Below are 18,069 nucleotides of genomic sequence, written 5' to 3' on the forward strand. Positions count from 1 at the left end.
TATCCTTTACAATTGCCAAAACAACATAGAGTTCTAGTTTGAAGAACAGTGGCTAAGTAGCCCATCTCATAGGCTTTTATTCACTTTCCCCAGGAAAGTCTATTAGCTTACTCAAAGTTAAACACATTTTGTTTCATGTATACATGTTGAAATCAAAAGTTGTGATTACGACATGCTTAACAACTTTTTAGAAGAACGAAAAGACAGCCCGAGCAATAATCTTCCCACACAGATCAGAGGGTGCCAGGAGTGTTTCGTAAACATAGCAAGGTGTGGTTTCTGTGCAAAAGCGGCCAGCTTCCGTCCATTCACACAGAGCAGAGCAGGGCATTATCTGCGCAACAGAAGACAGGAGGGGAGCGCGGTATGTCCTCTGTGTGTACGACACAGCACACCGACATTTTAAGACTTTGTTCAAACTAACTTCGCAAACATGAGTATGTACGGCTCTAATCCGAAATTGCCCACCTTGGGCCCGAGGAGTAATTCGAGACAGGATTTGGCGAATGCAAGTTTCAGAAACGACATTTTAGCCGGGGGAAACGACTTCCAAGGAGAATACCCACCGGGGGACGGCGGATACACCTACGCCTACTCCAGGACCTCCTTGCACGGGGCCGGGGGATCGAAGATGGCCGTTAGCAAGGGGGCGGCAGGTGGGGGATTGAGGTAAGAAATCACCTGTTGCCTGAGGTTATGCTTTAATACGCCTTTACATGTCGTTAAATAAAATCCGCGTCCATGTAGCTAAAGCCATAAACCCCATTTGGGAATGTTTAATCGATAATGTGAATTGGCACCATTAAGATTAAGAAATGTAATCAAATAGGTTCCATTAACCTAGCTCATCTGTAACTGTCGAGCCAAGTATTTTATTTGTCCAAAATCTAAACCGGATTCGTGTTGACCTACATTGCTAAGAACTTAATTTCCCTAGTTTGTCTTTCGTTTCAAAGTAATCATTGTTGTATCAATCTTGATTGATTGCCAAATATTCCATATAGGAAATAGCCTACGTACATATGCCCCTTGAATGTCTTCCAGTTCAGTCATTCATTATGATGTGACTGCTAATGTTTGTGATGATTTCTGTGACAGAGCTTTTCAAACTATTTCCTTGTTGTACAAACTATTTCCTTATATAAAAAAATATTCTTAATGCTTAACTTATAGTGAATGGGGGAGTTGCAATCTTTTTAAAGAGAGGGAGTCAAGAGTTTGTTCATTTTTTGTATTGGCAAACTTTTGATGACCTTGTTTCCTTGTTAAAATAAATATGCTTTTTACATTGATATTTTAAGTAAATAGTAAGTAAATGTAAGTTATATTACAAACTCTGAAAATGTGTTGTGTTGTTTTTTTCCCATGCGTAGTGCACAGGCAATTCAGCAAGAAGCTATGTACCTGACAGACCAGTGCCAGGGCTTCCTGCAGAGTGCCGAAAGGATTCTCCAGGGTGTAAGTGAAGCATACAGATTACACTGAACTCAACTCAAGTGTGTGTTTTCACTAATTGTTATAAGGTGTTCTCTTCATGCAGCAACATGGCAATGCTTTATCATCAGATATGATTTTAAAAACAGATAATATCATCCACAACGATTCAAGTGAAGTATAATTTGGCAGGAGTAAAGAGCTTAGTGTCTGTACTGTGTGATTCTATAGGGGGGTCAAGCTGCAGAGGCAGACAAGCTGTTGATGATGGCTGCAAAAACCATGGAGCAGATGATGGTCTATGGCAGGAACCTGCAGCACATCCGTATACCTAATGACATCTTCGGAAAGTAAGATAAGATGCAGCGTGATAGTTTGCTGTCTTTTTTTTGCCACTGCATGCATACATTCATGAATACATATTACCTACCAAAGGTTAGTAGATACAATATTCTAGTATTTGAGGGTTTACAGGATAATCTGAATTGCATTCTGTAATGGAAGCTTTTAAAGACAAAGTATTTTGAGGAGTTGCCTTCTCAATATTGTTTTCAGTTGTATTTGCCCAGCAGATGTCTTTGATGTTCATGGCTCAGTGTGCCCTCTGGAAGATTCACAAATATTCATTTTTTTTCTACAACAACAGCGTAGAACAGTTCCAGCACATGTATGGTGCTATACAACAGAAACTAGGCAGTAGTGTGACGACAATCAGATGGAGAAAAGGCAGCGTGGGTTCCCAGGAAGGGGGGAGGATCTTTAATGACGCCAACGCCTGGATTTCTCAGCAAAAGGTGAGCACTACATTCATTAGAGATATCTAAGATCTCAATCAAAACAAATGTGGGTAATACGATCGAAATGAATTTTATGATAATATTCCTCATCAAAACACATCACTATATATATATTTGTAGAATCAAATATAAAATGATGAAATACAGGATAAAAGTGTAATTAATCATCTGTGTTCCCCTTTAATGGACTAAACCCTTTACACAATATATATATAATATAATGCATTTCATGTTAAAAAGAGTTGTAATTACTTGTTTTCACTAAATGATACAGATTAGTCGCTAGTAAGAGTGAACTTGATGGCACCCTACGCACAAAACACTTTTGGCAGAATGAAAAGTAGCACCTGCATGTGTGTTCATGCCTGAATGCGTAGCACCAATTTTGATGTGAGGGGGAGGGGGATGCACTTACACTATCACTTATTCTGACCTCCTGTAACTGAAACCATCTGGACATGCTGCCAAAACCTGATCCGTGAGTGAAAGAGGCCAGGGGGGGGGTGAAGGAGGATTGAAACAAAGAGTTCTGCCATTTCAGAAAGAGACGCCAGAGAGGAAGGCAGAAACAGAGAGCGGTGATATATAGTGATAAAGGAGCTGCGGGAGCCAAAAGAAAAGTAGAAGTAAAGCAGTGTGAAATGTGACACTTCCCAACGAGTGGGATAGGGCAGGTCAGCACAACTTTGACATGCTCATAGGAAAACTCCCGTCTATTCTCTACCTCCCCAATCCACCCAAAAAACACACCCTGTTGTTCTGTCACCACTTCAAGCCTCACCCTGTTTCATCATTCAGCCCCCCCTTCCAGTCGTGAGATTTAGAAATACTTCTTTGCATATTTTTCTGTCTCAGTTAATACTTTAAACTCCTTTGTTTAAACTAGAATGCTGGAAACAGCACTTGATGATCTACTGCTTACATTCCCCCCCCCCCCTCTTTATGTACTTCCAGTCATCAGAATCAGAAACAGGTTTACTGCCAAGTAGGTTAACGCATACGAGGAATTTGCCTTGGTGTACCTACATACAGTCCACTTTTGTTGACCTTTCTACTATAGACATTAGCTGGTCTGCTGTCAGTCTCTTAACAGAGAAAGTGTGTGTAGCTTCAGCCAAGCAGTCATGAAGGAAAAGGGAGTGGTTAGAGAACAAAGCTTTGAGAGTGAAAAAATGTAAGTGAAAAGCAGGGACTGGCTGAGGTTGGTTTTTACTGGCAGAGCTCTTATCAAAGCTGAAAGGTTGCTAACAAGGGGTGAATAGTTGGGATAGTTTCCTGCTTGACAACCAATGTAATGATTAAATGCTGACACCTGGAGGACAAAGAGGTGAAATACGTCAGGGAATAAAAGTCAGGGAGAATAGTGTTGAGACTAACAATTAGGTTGCCTTAAAGAATAAAGAGAGCTCACTGTGTTATTTCTTAGTTGATCTTACTAAAAAGCATTGCCTTTTTACGCTAAAGCAGATAAAGATAAGTCCTCTGTGCATTTTTCAAAAACCCTGAAATACACATGAACCACACCCACACCTTGTAGTGATTGACATTTTGCAGCAGTTTGTTTATCTGTCTATTGCACAAACACTGCATCATATAAAAAAGGAAACAACGCATTGGTGACACATTTTTAGAGGTTAAAAATCTATCGGAAGGGAGTCCAGAAAGCATCAGTGGATCGATTATTCATTGTTGGTAATTCATTAATTATTTAATCAAACTTGTATGTATGCAGTACTGGTATTTCATAAACCATTGTACAGTAATGTTCCAACTAAATGCCATGTCAATTGAAGTAGATTTTGATATTGTAATTGTGTGCAGCACTTATTGCATTATAAAGTAATAAACTGTGATTCTGGGTCTTATAGCGCATGATTGAGACCGCTCCATATGGAGATGACTCCGAAACCATAGAAAAACAAATCACAAGCCACAGCAGAACCCACAGCTCTTTACAGAAGAGCCAGGAAGTAGACCGTGCCAGAGATGATCTGGTAAGTGGTTGTTTGGACCGGATTCTTTAGATATCTTATTTGTTAAGTACGATTTTTGACTGTGTATCATGTGTACAACAGTTTTGTAATCTTATTCAAGACTGAGAAACAAACACAATATCTTTCTTCAGAACTCGAGGGGGGACAAGTACAACCTGGCAATCATGGAACAAGACTGGGAAAGCCTGCAGGTAAAACCAAACTATTTTACAAAGATTATATTTATAGTTTGTCCAAATCCTTTTAAAAAAAAAATACATATTCCTGTCTGTCTCAGAAAATGTCCCACAACCGTGTGGATCAGCTGCGAGAGCTTCAGGGCATCATCAATGAAATCTCCAGAGCCATCATGTGGGTGAATGAGAGAGAGGAGGAAGAGCTTATGTTTGACTGGGGAGACAAGAACATCGACCACTATATCCCAAAAAAGCAAGAGAGCTACTCGGTAAGAATTTCTATCTGAACCCCTCTTTTCTCCTGGTTTGGTGTTTCTATCATTACAATCTTAGTTAAAGGTCCCATGTCATGGCCATTTCCACTGATCATAATTCCATTGTTGTGGTCTACTAGAATAGATTTATATTGTGCAATTTTCCAAACTCACATTGGTTTCTCAAACAGCATCTCTGTAAACTACGTGTATTCACTGAACTTCACTCTCTGCCTTTAACGGCTCGTTGTAGCTCCAATAGCTCCAGCCCCCACCCTCCCTGTGAGCACAGTGTGCTCTGATTGGTTGGGACGTTGTGAATCGAGCTGAGCTCCGTGGAGGTGTGGTTTCCTTGTTTAGCGATACACAGCGAAACACAGCCAAACTCAACCTGAGCACACACAAAGTCACAGCCGAAGTAAAAACAATAAGTGTGGCTTGATATTGAGTAAGAAAAAGGTTGATAAACGCTGTGAGAATGGGTCTGCAGAGAGAATTTCGCCGCGATCCCAACTGCCTGTTATCAGCCTGCAGCCAGGGAGGAGAGATCAGCAGAGCTGCATGCACTGAGTGTGTGTGTGTGAGGAAGTCCGTGGATTGGTCAATTTGGACCAATCAGCGGGGGCTTAACGTAACGGCTCCACGGATTGGTCCATTTTGTTCCGGGTAACGCATGACATCATGAGTTACCCGGAAGAATCAATGGACAGTGACGTATCTCCAACGAGGCGTTTTGGGGAGGTATTTTCTGTGTTCGAGTTTTACTCGCTACAGGGTGTACTTTGAGGGTTTTGACTCTGCACACCGTTTACATGCATAAAAACCTTCATAACACAAGGGGACGGGCAATAACCGGAAAATCATGACATGTCACCTTTAAGTATGTTCTGTACGTCTTGGTCCCTTACTTCCTGTTCTCCTGACAGGAGCTGATGGGAGATCTGGAGGAGAAAGAGAAGGACCTAAACAAGCTGAAGCTGAAAGCTGATGGACTCCTGAACAACAACCACCCTGCCTCAGATAAAATTGACGTAAGGTGTTTTATTTTATTCTGGGTATTTCATCATTATAACGAAAAAATGTGTTATGCACTGACAACTGTGTGTGCCAACAGGCCTACATGGACACCTTACAGACCCAGTGGAGCTGGCTTCTCCAGATCACCAAGTGTATCCATGTTCACTTGAAGGAGAATGCTGCCTACAGCCAAGTACGTGCTCAATCCTGTTCCAGCTGGTATGAAAGAATGCCCTGCTGGTCTGTTAGTGTGATTACTAATTAAAGCTTTTTGCTGCCCTCTTCAGTTTTTCAAGGAGGCCAATGAGACCGCTGCAAAGCTGAAGAAGGAGCACGAGACTATCAAAAGCAAGTTTATCTGCGACAAGAACACCTCACTGGATACCCTCACTGAGCTCCTGAGAAACCTGGAGGTATCACTATACATTTAAACATCTAGATTACCATTTTCCTGCTGGTGTGAAGTACAAAGCATGCTCAACTATTTGTTCTGTCAAATCATTTGGGTTTAAACCGTCTGTTGAACTGGTTTTGCCAGTTTCTTAAAGGACACAATGGAATTCCTGTGCATTGTGTCTGCGGTTTGTTGTCTGAATTCACGTTTTGAACTTTGGTTTACAGTTGCCGTGTACAGTGGCTCAGTTAATAACACAGATGTGATGTTTGCATGTTTACAGAAAGAGAAGGAGCGAGTTGTCGACAATAAGAGGCAGGTCCACAGTCTGGTTAACAAATCTAAGAGCATTATCAGGCTGAAACCTCGCAACCCAGAGGAGAAGAGCAGCAGCCCCGTCATGGTCGAGGCCATATGTGACTTTAAACAAGACCAGGTGGGATATTCTTTCTCTCTCACACACAAATACACACCCACACTGAGAGTAATAAGTGGAGCATTACAGGGATAAATCAGCTTTTTCTCAGTTGGGATTTTCTGTTTTGTGCTTCAGATCGGGATTTTGAAAGGGAATGAGGGCATCCTGAAGGATAACTCGCAGCGCAGCAAGTGGCTTGTGACTGGACCTGGAGGTCTGGACATGTTGGTTCCCTCTGTGTGTCTGCTGATCCCCCCACCAAACCCTCTCAGCATTGGCCTTGCCAGCAAGTAAGAACCATCCAGTAAATGTACGCCAATGTAGGTCTGAAAAAGCCCTGGTTAGATGTTGGTTCAAATTTAGTTTTTTTCCCTTTAATAACTATATTTGAAATAAATGGAAAAAGCTTCCCTTTTGGGATGACTATGCATATGTTGTTGTTCAATATGTTCTTAAAGGTTTTAATTAGCAAAGAAACGAGTTAGCAATCTGTTAAAATGACAATATATCATAATGTTTATTATATAGTGTTTGATTTGAATGGCTTGTGGTTTTTCTAGGTATGAGCAGTATTATGAAGCCATCATGAACCTCTGGAATCAGACCTACATCAACATCAAGAGTCTCATCGCATGGCAATACTGCCTCAAAGACATGACTTACATCAACTCCCTCACTACCAGAATGGTGAGATATCACAACGAAGGCAATACACTTATAGGGCAACTACACTAACATCTCTCTCTCAAATCTAAAAACTAGAGAAAGGGCTAAAACATAAATGTAGGGAGGCGTATGTCGCAGTGGATAGAGCCTTGGTGTTCGGATCAGGGGGTCACAGGTTCAAACCCCACTGCAGTCAGCATGTCGTTGTGTCCCTGGGCAAGACACTTCACCCCAAATTGCTCCTGTGGGGATTGCCCACAGTATTGAGTATGTAAGTCGCTTTGGATAAAAGCGACATGTAATGTAATGTTATCAAGTATAAAGTCTGGATCTTCTATATCTTCTATATATATATATATAAAAAGCTCATTTTAGTATAAAAAGGAAAACAAATGTTCTGTAAGCAGCTCTAGACTTATACTTGATGACATCACAAGTTTGAGAATTACTTCTGACAAGATTGAACTTTCCAATGCTATAAAATACGTAAATTAGCTTCTTTATTAAACTAATTCCCAGTTTTACTGTTTTATAATAGCTTAACTGTTTTTATACCAAGCAAAGCTAGATAAAACCAGGTTTCCATCCTATCTGAAACACGGTTTGCAGAAGTCTGCTCACTTCCTGTGTCTTTTCCTTAACCTGACCCCTGTCCATTGTCTTGCAGCTGTCTAAGATGCGACCCGAAGAGTACCGCAGTATCTTCAAAAGAATGGAGAGTCATTACCAAGAGTTCTTGCGTACCAGCCAAGGTTCTGAGATGTTTGGGGAAGAGGAAAAGAAAAATATCCAGGTCGACTTTGATAAAACCCAGGCCCACTATGATACAATTGTTGGTGAAAGTAAGTGTCAAATATCCTTATCTTCCTCTTAAATTGTCAGGCCACTAAATGTGCAAAAGTACTTCTGTTTCTTTCCCCTATACATTGACATTCTTCACATTTTCCTGCAACCAATAAAGGGATTACGGTCACACCCCCGGTCACACCCCCGCCTCCCACACCCAGTTCTTCCCTCAGCGTCGTCCTGCTCAGAAATCTGCAAGATATTCATCGCAGGCTGGAGCTGGCTGAGTCGGGGCTCACCAGCCATCTTCACATTCGCCTGGGGGAGAACAGCGTGCACGAGAGCTCAATGCACATCGAGAAGCTCGAGGTGTGTATCTTTTCTTCCAGTTCAGTCTAATTATAAGTGAGATGCTCTTTGCTTGAAAACACTTGCAAAATATAGGTAACATACGATACATTATAAAACAACTGATTATGCTAAATGTTAATTATCATACAATATTGAAATCCAGATTGTGCACCAAGAATTGGACTCCATTCATGATGAGTACATGCGACTCAGAGAAAAGATTCTTAAACAACTGGAGGGGATACCTCGAGAATCTGAGCAAGCCAAGTTCCTCCACTCTGAACTGATAATCATCAACCAAAAACTGGGTGGCCTGCAGGCTCTCTACCATGCCTACTTTGAAAGGTACATTTCACACACATCACATCACTTTTATTTTCTTTTTATGTTAATAAATTATTGATAAAACTCACTTTGTTCTCTCATTAAAGGCTTTGAAAGTGATCTGCAAGAACCAGTGCATTTAACATGAAGGCTTTGTGTCTTTGACAGGATGTCAGCTGTGCAGGCTTTTCTCCAAAGCCTCCTTCAGGCTGAAGACATCATTAAAGTCCACGAGGCCCGGCTGACAGAGCAGGAGACCTCCTCTCTGGACCTCGAAGAGGTGGAAAACTATCGGAGCACACTGAAGGTTTGATACACTTTTTATAAATATGTATTTTAATAATGAAGTACTGAAATAAGTATTGTACTTCAATACAGATTTGAGTTACTTATACTTTACTTGAGTATTCTTTCTTTTTTCAAACCTTTATTTAACCAGATTGGTCCCATTGAGATCATAGATCTCTTTTTCAAGGGAGACCTGCAAATGTAATGTCGCTTTATACTTCTGCTCCGCTACAAGTCAGATGGAACTTGTTATTCTGGCCAATTGTTCTGCATTATGAGTACTTTTCGGGCCTTTTGCCAATGATACTTGTGTATTTTTTACTTAAAAGGACATTTTCAATGCAGAAATGTTACTTTTATTGGATTATTTTAATAATAAAAACCTAACTTTAGTTAGCAAACTTAATACCTTTTCCAAAAGTAACAAAATGTAAGATTCTCATCAAATCATGTCCATATTGTCAGATTAAACACCTCTTGATGTAAAAAAGACTTTATAATTATTATTATTATCATTATTGTGGAAATTTAAAATCCGCTTTGTGATTTTCTATTCAAGCAAATGAAAAGCGATCTGGATCAAAAAAGAAACCTTCTGACGGCAATGGAATCTGACCTGAGTAAAGCAGTGCACTGGAATGGTCAAATCACTGAGCCCTATCACAAGTGTGACGTAGACTTGGACAGGTACTCAGACCAGGAGGGCCAGATGTCCGACCGCTGGCGCCGCATCCAAACCCAGATTGACAGCAGGTACATAGTCTATGCATTTACACACATGTCTTTAATACCTGTGAATATTTCTTCACATCCTCCCTCCGTCATTGCTAGTAACAGCACTAAAATTATCCCTTCATCCCTTCCCCTGCCTCCTACTCTTTCCTCCTCAGAGTGTGGGATTTGGAGAAGCAGGAGAAACAGCTGCAACATTATCAGCAGAGCAGCAATCTCCTGGAGCAGTGGATCAACAATGCCAGGAAGCGACAGGACACCCTTCAGACGATTAAGCTCAACGACGTCCAGACTCTAATGGACCACCTTAACCAACAGAAGGCACGTCTTTACAGGTCTTCTTTATACCAAAACATTGTAATGACATTTGAACTGATTTGATTTGGTATTGGAAATACCCACCCTATCCATTTGAATCGAGACAGCTTGAGCATGTGTGTAGGTGTGGATTTTTTACATTGTACAACAGCATAAGAAAAGTTTGAAAACACATAAAACTTAACTTGCTATATTAACCAAATATATGTATTAATTTAGGAACCACTTATAATAATATAATTATATATATGATTGTGTGATAAAGTAATAGCTCTCTTAGAAGAGTCACAGTCTGGACAGCGTTGTGTTCAATTAAATCAGTCAATGTAATGCCACCTTTTGCTCACCGCACAGGCTCTTCACACTGAAATAAAAGGAAAGAAGGAGAAAGTAGAGGTTATGCAGAAAAACGCAGACACCTGTGCGTCCTCCATAAAGGTAGGTGGTCAATAAATCTCCCCCATTTGTTTATTTAATATTATTTTTAAATACAGGAAAGAGATTGTGGTGCAAAATAATGAAGTCCATGTTGTGTTATGGGTTTTCAGGACTATGAGCTGCAGCTGGCTTCCTACAGTTCAGGCCTGGAAACACTGCTTAACATTCCTATCAAGAGGACAATGCTGCGGTCCCCCGCTTCTGTGGTCAGACGAGAGGTTTGAGTCCCTCCATTACGTCATATGAAACCAATTTTCAGTTAGATATTGTGTTCATCTTCTGTTTGTCAAATTTCAATTAAACAATGATTATCGCCTTTGTATTTTAAGCTTATGCAATACAACCTATTTAAAGGTTAATCCCATAATTGCATATATCATTTAATGGTATCACTGGTATTTATTTAACAAATGAACTTTTTTTAATCCTCTTATTTTGACTCCCAACAGGCATCTGGCCTCCAGTCCAACTACATCGAGCTCCTGACCCGCTCAAGTGACTACTACAAGTTCCTGGGGGAGCTCCTGAAGAACATGGAGGAGCTGAAGGTAGGTTTCCGATTTGTAAGATGCCATTAAAGACATTGAGTCAAGTCAATATTATTATCTTAGTAAAATAAATAGTGTGATCAAATTAATATATGTGAACAAATAAGTTGGTTTTAAAAATATAAAAGAAGTCACTGACGCTCTTCCTGTTTTTTCAATGCTCTCTCTACAGATCAGGAACACAAAGATAGATATGTTAGAGGAGGAACTGAGCCGTCTGAAGGACGAAATCCAGAGCCGTAATCAGAAAAACATGTCTCTGGAGGAGGCTATGGCCCGCTTAAAGCTGGAGCTCATTTCTATGGAAGAGATTAAGAAGACCCACACGATGCATGTTAATGCCACCAAGGATAGCCTAGAGAGCACACACAGCAAGCTTCAAGATCTTAATGAACAACTGATCCGAATTAAATACGAGCTGGATGAAGAAAAGAGGAAGAGAAGACTGGCAGAGGAGCGCTACACCAGCCAGCAAGAAGAGTATGAGGGGGCAGTTCGCCGCAGACAGAAAGAGCTAGAAGAACTCAACTGGAGCAAGATTGATTTAGAAAAGTCGGTGAAGGACAAAGAACGTGAAGTGGAGAGGATGAAGATACTGTTAGATGAGGAAGAGCTGCGTCGACGAAACGCTGAATCCGATATCTCAAAGGTAAGAACAAAGTACACACAGGAGCTTAGTGAACTCAAGCAGACATACGAGACACAGATCCATGTTACCAAGACCACGATCCTGAAAACCGAGCAGCAGAAAGAAGAAGACACAGCAGATCTGAGGCTGCAAGTTGACCGACTCACTGCTGAAAAGAGAGGTCTAGAGGAGGAGCTGAGGAGGCTCAGGAACTCCATTGATCAGATGGAAGAACAGAAGAGCAGAGCAGAGCAGGAGGCCAGCCAGCAGAGGGCCTCGCTGGTACAAGAAACAAGAGTGCGCAGTGAGTTGGAGATTCAGCTGGGAACACTGATGCAACAGGGAGGGGACAGTGACCTCAAACTAAAGGAGGCCACCGAAAACATTCAGGAAAAGTCCAGGCAGATCAGTCTTCTAACATTTAACCTGGAGGAGGAGGTGAAGAAGAGGAGGAACTTGGATTCGGAAATCAATCACCTGAAACAGGCTGAGGCAGATTTGAAGGCAAAGAACGCCTCCTACCTGGAGTCCATAAACATACTCAAAGTGTCTGAGCAGGAGATCCGCATCACCCGGGTAGAGCTGGAAAAGCAGACCAGCGAGAAAGCCAAGGTTGAGCAGAGTTCTGCCAGGCTGCAGAGCCGTATTCGGGAACTTCAGTGCTCTTTGGATGGAATGGAAGCTGAGGTGGAGAAGCAAAAGAAAGCAACCCAAGAGGAGTTCACACGTAGAAAGAGAATGGAGGCAGAGTTGGAGAGGATGACACATACTTGCAGAGAACACACTACCACGATAAGCACACTGAAATCTATCCAGATAGAGACTTCCACCAGTGGAAGGAAGTATGCGCAGGACCTCAGCGCCCTCCAGGAGGCTCTGGACAAGAGTCTGAGAGAGCATAAAGTCACCAAGCAGGAACTGGCGGCTGTCACATCTGAGCTGAGGTCACTTAAACAGAAACTCCAACAGGAAATGGCTCGTATTGATGAGCTCAACCAACGTAATGAGAACCTGTATAAGACCATTGAGGAGAAGAGCCTCCAGCTTAACAACTTCACTACAGAGATTGAAAAGCTAAAGACTCTGACGCAGAACCTGACGAAGGAAAGACTGAAGTTGGACGAGGAGCTGAGGAAAGTGAAACAGGAGAGGGATGAGCTGAAGCTTAACAAAGACGATATTGATGGAGAAACTTCCTCTCAGATCTCAGCCTTGCATGTCCAGCTTCAGAGTAGCTCCAGGAGGACCGCGGAGCTCCAGGGCCTCATCAATGACCTGACCAGGGAGAGGGAAAAACTTAAAATGGAAATAGACAAAGTCCAAAAGCAATCACTTGAGGTATTTTCGATAGCATTGATGGATCAACCCCACATGATTCAACTATGTGTGTCCTGCTTTTGCATGAATGCTTTAGGTGCTTTGAATCTGAGTATTTCAAAGTGGCCCTGTTATATTAGGGGCACATGATTTTATTTTTTTTATTTTAATTCACTCACTTACTAATGCTTTTTCTTAGACATGCATGTTGTTCACCCATTCTCATTCTGCCGTTCAACCTCAGTTGCACGAAACATAATAATCACTACTGCATACTAATCGATGTATATATAATAATAATATATTGATGATATATTGAACACATTTATTTAGATTAGCAATTAGTTTAATCGATACTGATTTGGTCGAGATACAATTGGCCAGGTGCCTCACAAATTAAATGGATAAGCACTTACAACATGCTGCCAAGGAAGAGCACATGTAATGAGTTGTGGCTCTTTACATGTGCTGCGTTTTGCCATGCATCATTTCTTGGCTTTTCTTTACAGAAATAATACCGTGTTTTCTTATCTCTTCGCAGACATCCATGATGGTGCTTAGTTCCCAAAGCCAATACAGTGAGCTGCTGCTGGAGAGGGACAGTTTGCTGTCTAGGCTTAAACTGCTGGACCAGGACAAGAATCGTAATCAGCGCACAGAAGAAGAGCTAACGCGCATCAAGATCACGCTAGATACTGAGCTCCGCAACAAAAAGCGTCTTCAGGATGAAAATAATGGTATCCTCAAGGATTTCAACCAAATGAAGAGCCAGTATGAGTTGAGAGAAAGCCACATTAGGAAGTTTGAATCAGACAGAGACAAGGCTGATCGAGACCGGATCTCCCTGAAGAATGAGATAGATAGGCTCACGAGGGAGCTGAAGAGTATTGAGGAGAGGTACAAGAGCCGACTGACCATCTCTGAAAAGGAGGCAGCAGACCTGGCTCTCAAGAGAGCGGTGCTGGAGAAAGAGATACAGAGGCTGCAGCAGAGACCCAGCACTCTGAACAGGCAGACCCAGACAAATGAAAATGTCCCAACAATCGATCCATCCAAGCTGATATTTGACGGGGTACGCCGCAAAGTCACAGCCCACCAGCTTTGTGACTGTGGTATAATCACTAAAACCACACTGGACCAGCTCCTAAATGGAAAGAAGACAGTGGGTGAGGTAGCCATGGACATCCAGCTGAGTCTTAAAGGCACTGGCATTATTGCTGGCATGAAAGCAGTTTCTCAAGGGAAAATGCCGTTCACTGAAGCGAAAAACAAAGATCTCATCACTCCAGAGAGCGCCCTCATGCTCCTTGAAGCTCAAGCTGCAACAGGCTACATAGTGGACCCAGCATTGAATGAGAAGATGCCTGTGGATACTGCCTGCTCAAGAGGGATTGTAGACACAGCAGACAGAGACACCTTGCTGACAGCTGAAGCAGCCAGCACAGGTTTTAAAGATCCATACAGTGGCAAATTGTTATCTGTGGGTCAGGCTTGCAAACAGGGCCGTGTAGACAAAGTCACAGCCATCCGCTTGCTCCAGGCTCAGGATTCTGTTGGAGGCATTTTGGACCCAGTTCTGAGTGTGTTCCTTCCCAAAGATCTGGCCTTGGATCGCAATCTTATTGATGAAGAGCTCTACAGGGCTTTGAACAAAAACCCCACCTGCTACCTGGATCCTACAACAGCAAAAAAGATCAGCTATAATGACCTTCGGAAGAAGGCCAAGGTGGAACCTGTCTCTGGCTTGCTTCTGCTCAGTGGTCCAGAACAGCCCGATAAAGTCCCAGGTATCAGAGGGTATGTCACAATTTTAGAGCTCTACTCCTCTGGACTGCTGAGTGAAATTGATTGGGCAAGGTTTAAAGCAGGCGACCTCACCAGCAGTGAAATTCAAGAGAATTTAAAGTCCCATCTCTATGGCTCCTCCTGCATTGCAGGGATCTATGATGAGGCCAATGACAGAATAATGCCTTTCTATCAGGCTATGAAGGAAGGCCTGCTCAGGCGAGGAACTACCCTGGAACTACTTGAGGCCCAAGCTGCTTCTGGCTTCATTGTTGATCCAGTCAACAATCTGTTCTTGACAGTAGATGAGGCCGCAAAGAGAGGCCTGATAGGAAAAGAGTTTAAGAATAAGCTGTTATCTGCAGAGAAGGCAGTAACTGGATACAAAGATCCATCCACGGGAAACAAAATCTCCCTCTTCGAGGCTATTGACAAAGATCTTATTGAGAAAGGTCATGGAATCCGTCTTCTTGAAGCCCAAATCGCCAGCGGTGGGATTATTGACCCCAAAGAAAACCACCGTATTGATATCGCTGTTGCCTATAAAAGGGGATACTTTGATGAGGAAATGAATGAGATCCTAACTTATGAAGGAGATGACACAAAAGGCTTTTTTGACCCTAATACTAAGGATAACCTGACATATCTTCAGCTGAAGGACAGGTGCATGACAGATCCCAAAACAGGCCTAACTCTCCTGCCAATCGATGACAAAAAGAAGGCCAAGAAGTCACAGGAGAGCCGTACCAATATCCTCCGCAAGAGGAGGGTTGTGATCGTTGACCCGGAAACTAACCTGGAGATGTCAGTGGGGGAGGCCTATCACCGAGAGCTTATTGACTATGACACTTTCCTGGACTTGTCGGAGCAGGAGTGTGAGTGGGAGGAGATAACTATCACAGCGTCTGATGGCTCTGAGCGTTTGATGATAGTGGATAAGGACACAGGCACCCAGTATGACATCAAGGACTGCCTGGAACGCGGTATCATTGATCAGACATATATCAATCAGTATCGTGCTGGAAAGCTGACCTTGACACAGTTTGCTGACCAAATCAGCAATACCACCCTAGCCACACCATCTTCTCCCACAGTTCGTAAACGCTTAAACAGTGTTGTTATTACTGTTTCTCCCCCTGAAATGTTTGATGACCACAGCCCTGTGGGGGCTATATTCGACACAGAGACCTTGGAGAAAGTAACTGTGACTGAAGGGCTCCGGAGAGGTATAGTTGACACTATTACAGCACAGAGGCTGCTGGAGGCCCAGGCATGCACAGGAGGTATTATCAACCCTGCTAATGGTGAAAGACTGTCGCTGCAGGATGCTGTCCATCAGAGTATCATCGACGAAAGCATGAGTGCTAAGCTGAAAGCTGCCCAGAAAGCCTATGTTGGTTTTGAGGATGTGAAGACTAAAAGAAAGATGTCCGCAGCAGAGGCAGTGAAGGAGACATGGTTGCCCTATGAAGCTGGCCAGAGATTTTTAGAATTTCAGTACCTGACAGGAGGCCTGATAGAGCCTGGCTCTAGACGTCGCATCACCATTGAAGAGGCTATTCGTAGAGGTTGGCTGGATGGTCAAGGGGCCCAGAAGCTTCAGGATACAAGGAACCACCAGAAGAACCTGACATGCCCGAAGACAAAACTAAAGATCGCCTACAAGCAAGCCATGGACAGCTGCATGGTGGAAGAAAGCAATGGTATGAAGATGCTGCCGGCCTCCTCAATATCCTCCAAGGGAATCAGCAGCCCTTACAATGTCTCCAACCCAGGATCTCGCTCCGGGTCCAGGGCTGGTTCCCTTGCCGGCTCCAGGAGTGGATCTCGTAGAGGAAGTGTGGATTACTCCTCGAGCAGCTTCACATTCAGCTCCAGCAGTACCACCTTGAGCAATTCTAAATCTTAATACACAGCATAGAAAAATGAATCTAGACCTGTTTTTAACAACAGTCCATATGCAGTTTGAGTACTCTTTTAACAGTTTGCTTTTCTAAATGCTTTTCTGCTACTTGATGATGATATTTTGGGAAATTAGTTATTTTAAATGCATTTAAATGTTTTGATAGTTTGCAGATTTTGGTGATTTGGTTTTCCAATATTTACATGTATGCAGAGTATAATTAATATTCTTATTCTAAACCACACAAGTTAAATGAACATATTTGTCATAGCTCATTTTAATACATGGCTTATCTTCAGAAATTAACAATGTGTTATTTGAAAGTATGCTTCAAAATTAAGTTGGCTATTTTCTTATTTTTTTGCAGCAAGACTTGTGTATGATTTCATTTTTTTGTTGAAATACAAACCAAATGCATTTTGTTGATTGCAAATGCTGGTTAGCTTAAAATACTGAATACTTGTATGATTATTATCAACTGCAAAAATCACTTGCCACTAACATGTTATTCTCACACAATTGAAAATAAAATGTTCATAACAATGTTGATTCATTTCATTACTCATTAATTATTTTATTAGCTTAATATTTCTTTGTTGTGCATTAATAGACAGTTTTATAACCGTTCACTGTTCAAGGAGAGGCTCAGCAGTATCAATTTTAACCAATGAGTGGTGCTAATTGTCATACTAAAATAGTTCAGATGCAAGTCTGATTAAACCTAAATGCCAGTCTGTTTGCCACTTTGGTTATATATTATAATATAGCAACACTGTAATGTTGGATTGACGAAACAACTGGCAATGCATAACCTGATATTTAAAACATGCTAATCATGCTCAATATAAAACTATGTATATGAACAAACATGGTTTCGATGGTTCAAGGCTTTTATTAGTCATACGTACATAGCTACAGTGTAGTTATGACGATAACAATCTTAGGTCACAGGCCTTGTTGGGTTATAAACAATGAGTATAAATGATCAAGCTCTACTTTGGCCTTAAGATAATTTAACTGCGTCAGCAAACTCCACTGGAGATTGGGATATTTTAACATACTGTAGTAGATAGCTCTCATCATTAAGACAAAAATAATACCTTATTTGCTAATTCCTTTTACTTGGAAAGTGCATTAGAGCAAAAACTATTGTTGCCAATAAATATACGGAATGAACCCCCCTAAAATTGTCATTAAGCCTACCACTGAACCACGATAATTATATTGACTGAGTTTTTAACATTAAAGATATTTTAGGTAAATTGTGATTTTGGGCTTGATGAATAAAACAGAATCGACATGTTTGTTTTGCTGTAGTAGACACTGTAGGTATAGGCTATAGGGGGGAAAGGCACTTATTCAAATATAGTACATATTTCCATTCCAATCAGAATACTTTAATTATCCAGAGATTGGATTGTGTGACAGTTGCTTCATTTTAGAATACAATTAAATAAAATATAATAAAAATATTGACATTAACATAAAAAATTAAAGTTAA

General features: G+C 41.6%; 1 protein-coding gene across 2 annotated transcripts; it reads left to right on the forward strand.

Annotated features, from left to right (window-relative positions):
* Nucleotides 1-229: 229 nt before the first annotated feature.
* dspa (desmoplakin a) lies at nt 230-17,111 on the forward strand. Of its 2 annotated transcripts, none has more exons than XM_034104755.2 (24): nt 230-669; nt 1,374-1,458; nt 1,666-1,784; nt 2,081-2,228; nt 4,100-4,225; nt 4,357-4,416; nt 4,503-4,670; nt 5,582-5,686; nt 5,770-5,865; nt 5,960-6,085; nt 6,350-6,502; nt 6,620-6,774; nt 7,045-7,171; nt 7,818-7,992; nt 8,112-8,305; nt 8,451-8,632; nt 8,780-8,918; nt 9,459-9,652; nt 9,790-9,952; nt 10,304-10,387; nt 10,498-10,605; nt 10,837-10,935; nt 11,108-12,901; nt 13,422-17,111. In XM_034104755.2, exons 1-24 carry the CDS (start codon nt 434-436, stop codon nt 16,572-16,574), a joined length of 7,989 nt encoding a protein of 2,662 aa, XP_033960646.1. In that variant the 5' UTR covers nt 230-433; the 3' UTR covers nt 16,575-17,111. The 2 variants fall into 2 exon arrangements, with proteins under 2 accessions (XP_033960646.1, XP_033960647.1); XM_034104756.2 differs by having other exon boundaries at nt 232-669; nt 11,108-11,584.
* The last annotated feature ends 958 nt before the right edge of the window (nt 17,112-18,069 follow it).

This window comes from Pseudochaenichthys georgianus, chromosome 17 (assembly GCF_902827115.2).
Source record: "Pseudochaenichthys georgianus chromosome 17, fPseGeo1.2, whole genome shotgun sequence".
NCBI lineage: Eukaryota > Metazoa > Chordata > Actinopteri > Perciformes > Channichthyidae > Pseudochaenichthys > Pseudochaenichthys georgianus.

What these genes read in the sequence shown, in the direction of transcription:
- dspa (XM_034104755.2), top strand. Translation starts at nt 434, where the DNA reads ATGAGTATGTACGGCTCTAATCCGAAATTGCCCACCTTGGGCCCGAGG. An exon ending in TGCACATCGAGAAGCTCGAG is followed by an intron (nt 8,306 to 8,450) that starts GTGTGTATCTTT and finishes ATTGAAATCCAG; the next exon opens with ATTGTGCACCAAGAATTGGA. An exon ending in ACTATCGGAGCACACTGAAG is followed by an intron (nt 8,919 to 9,458) that starts GTTTGATACACT and finishes TTTCTATTCAAG; the next exon opens with CAAATGAAAAGCGATCTGGA.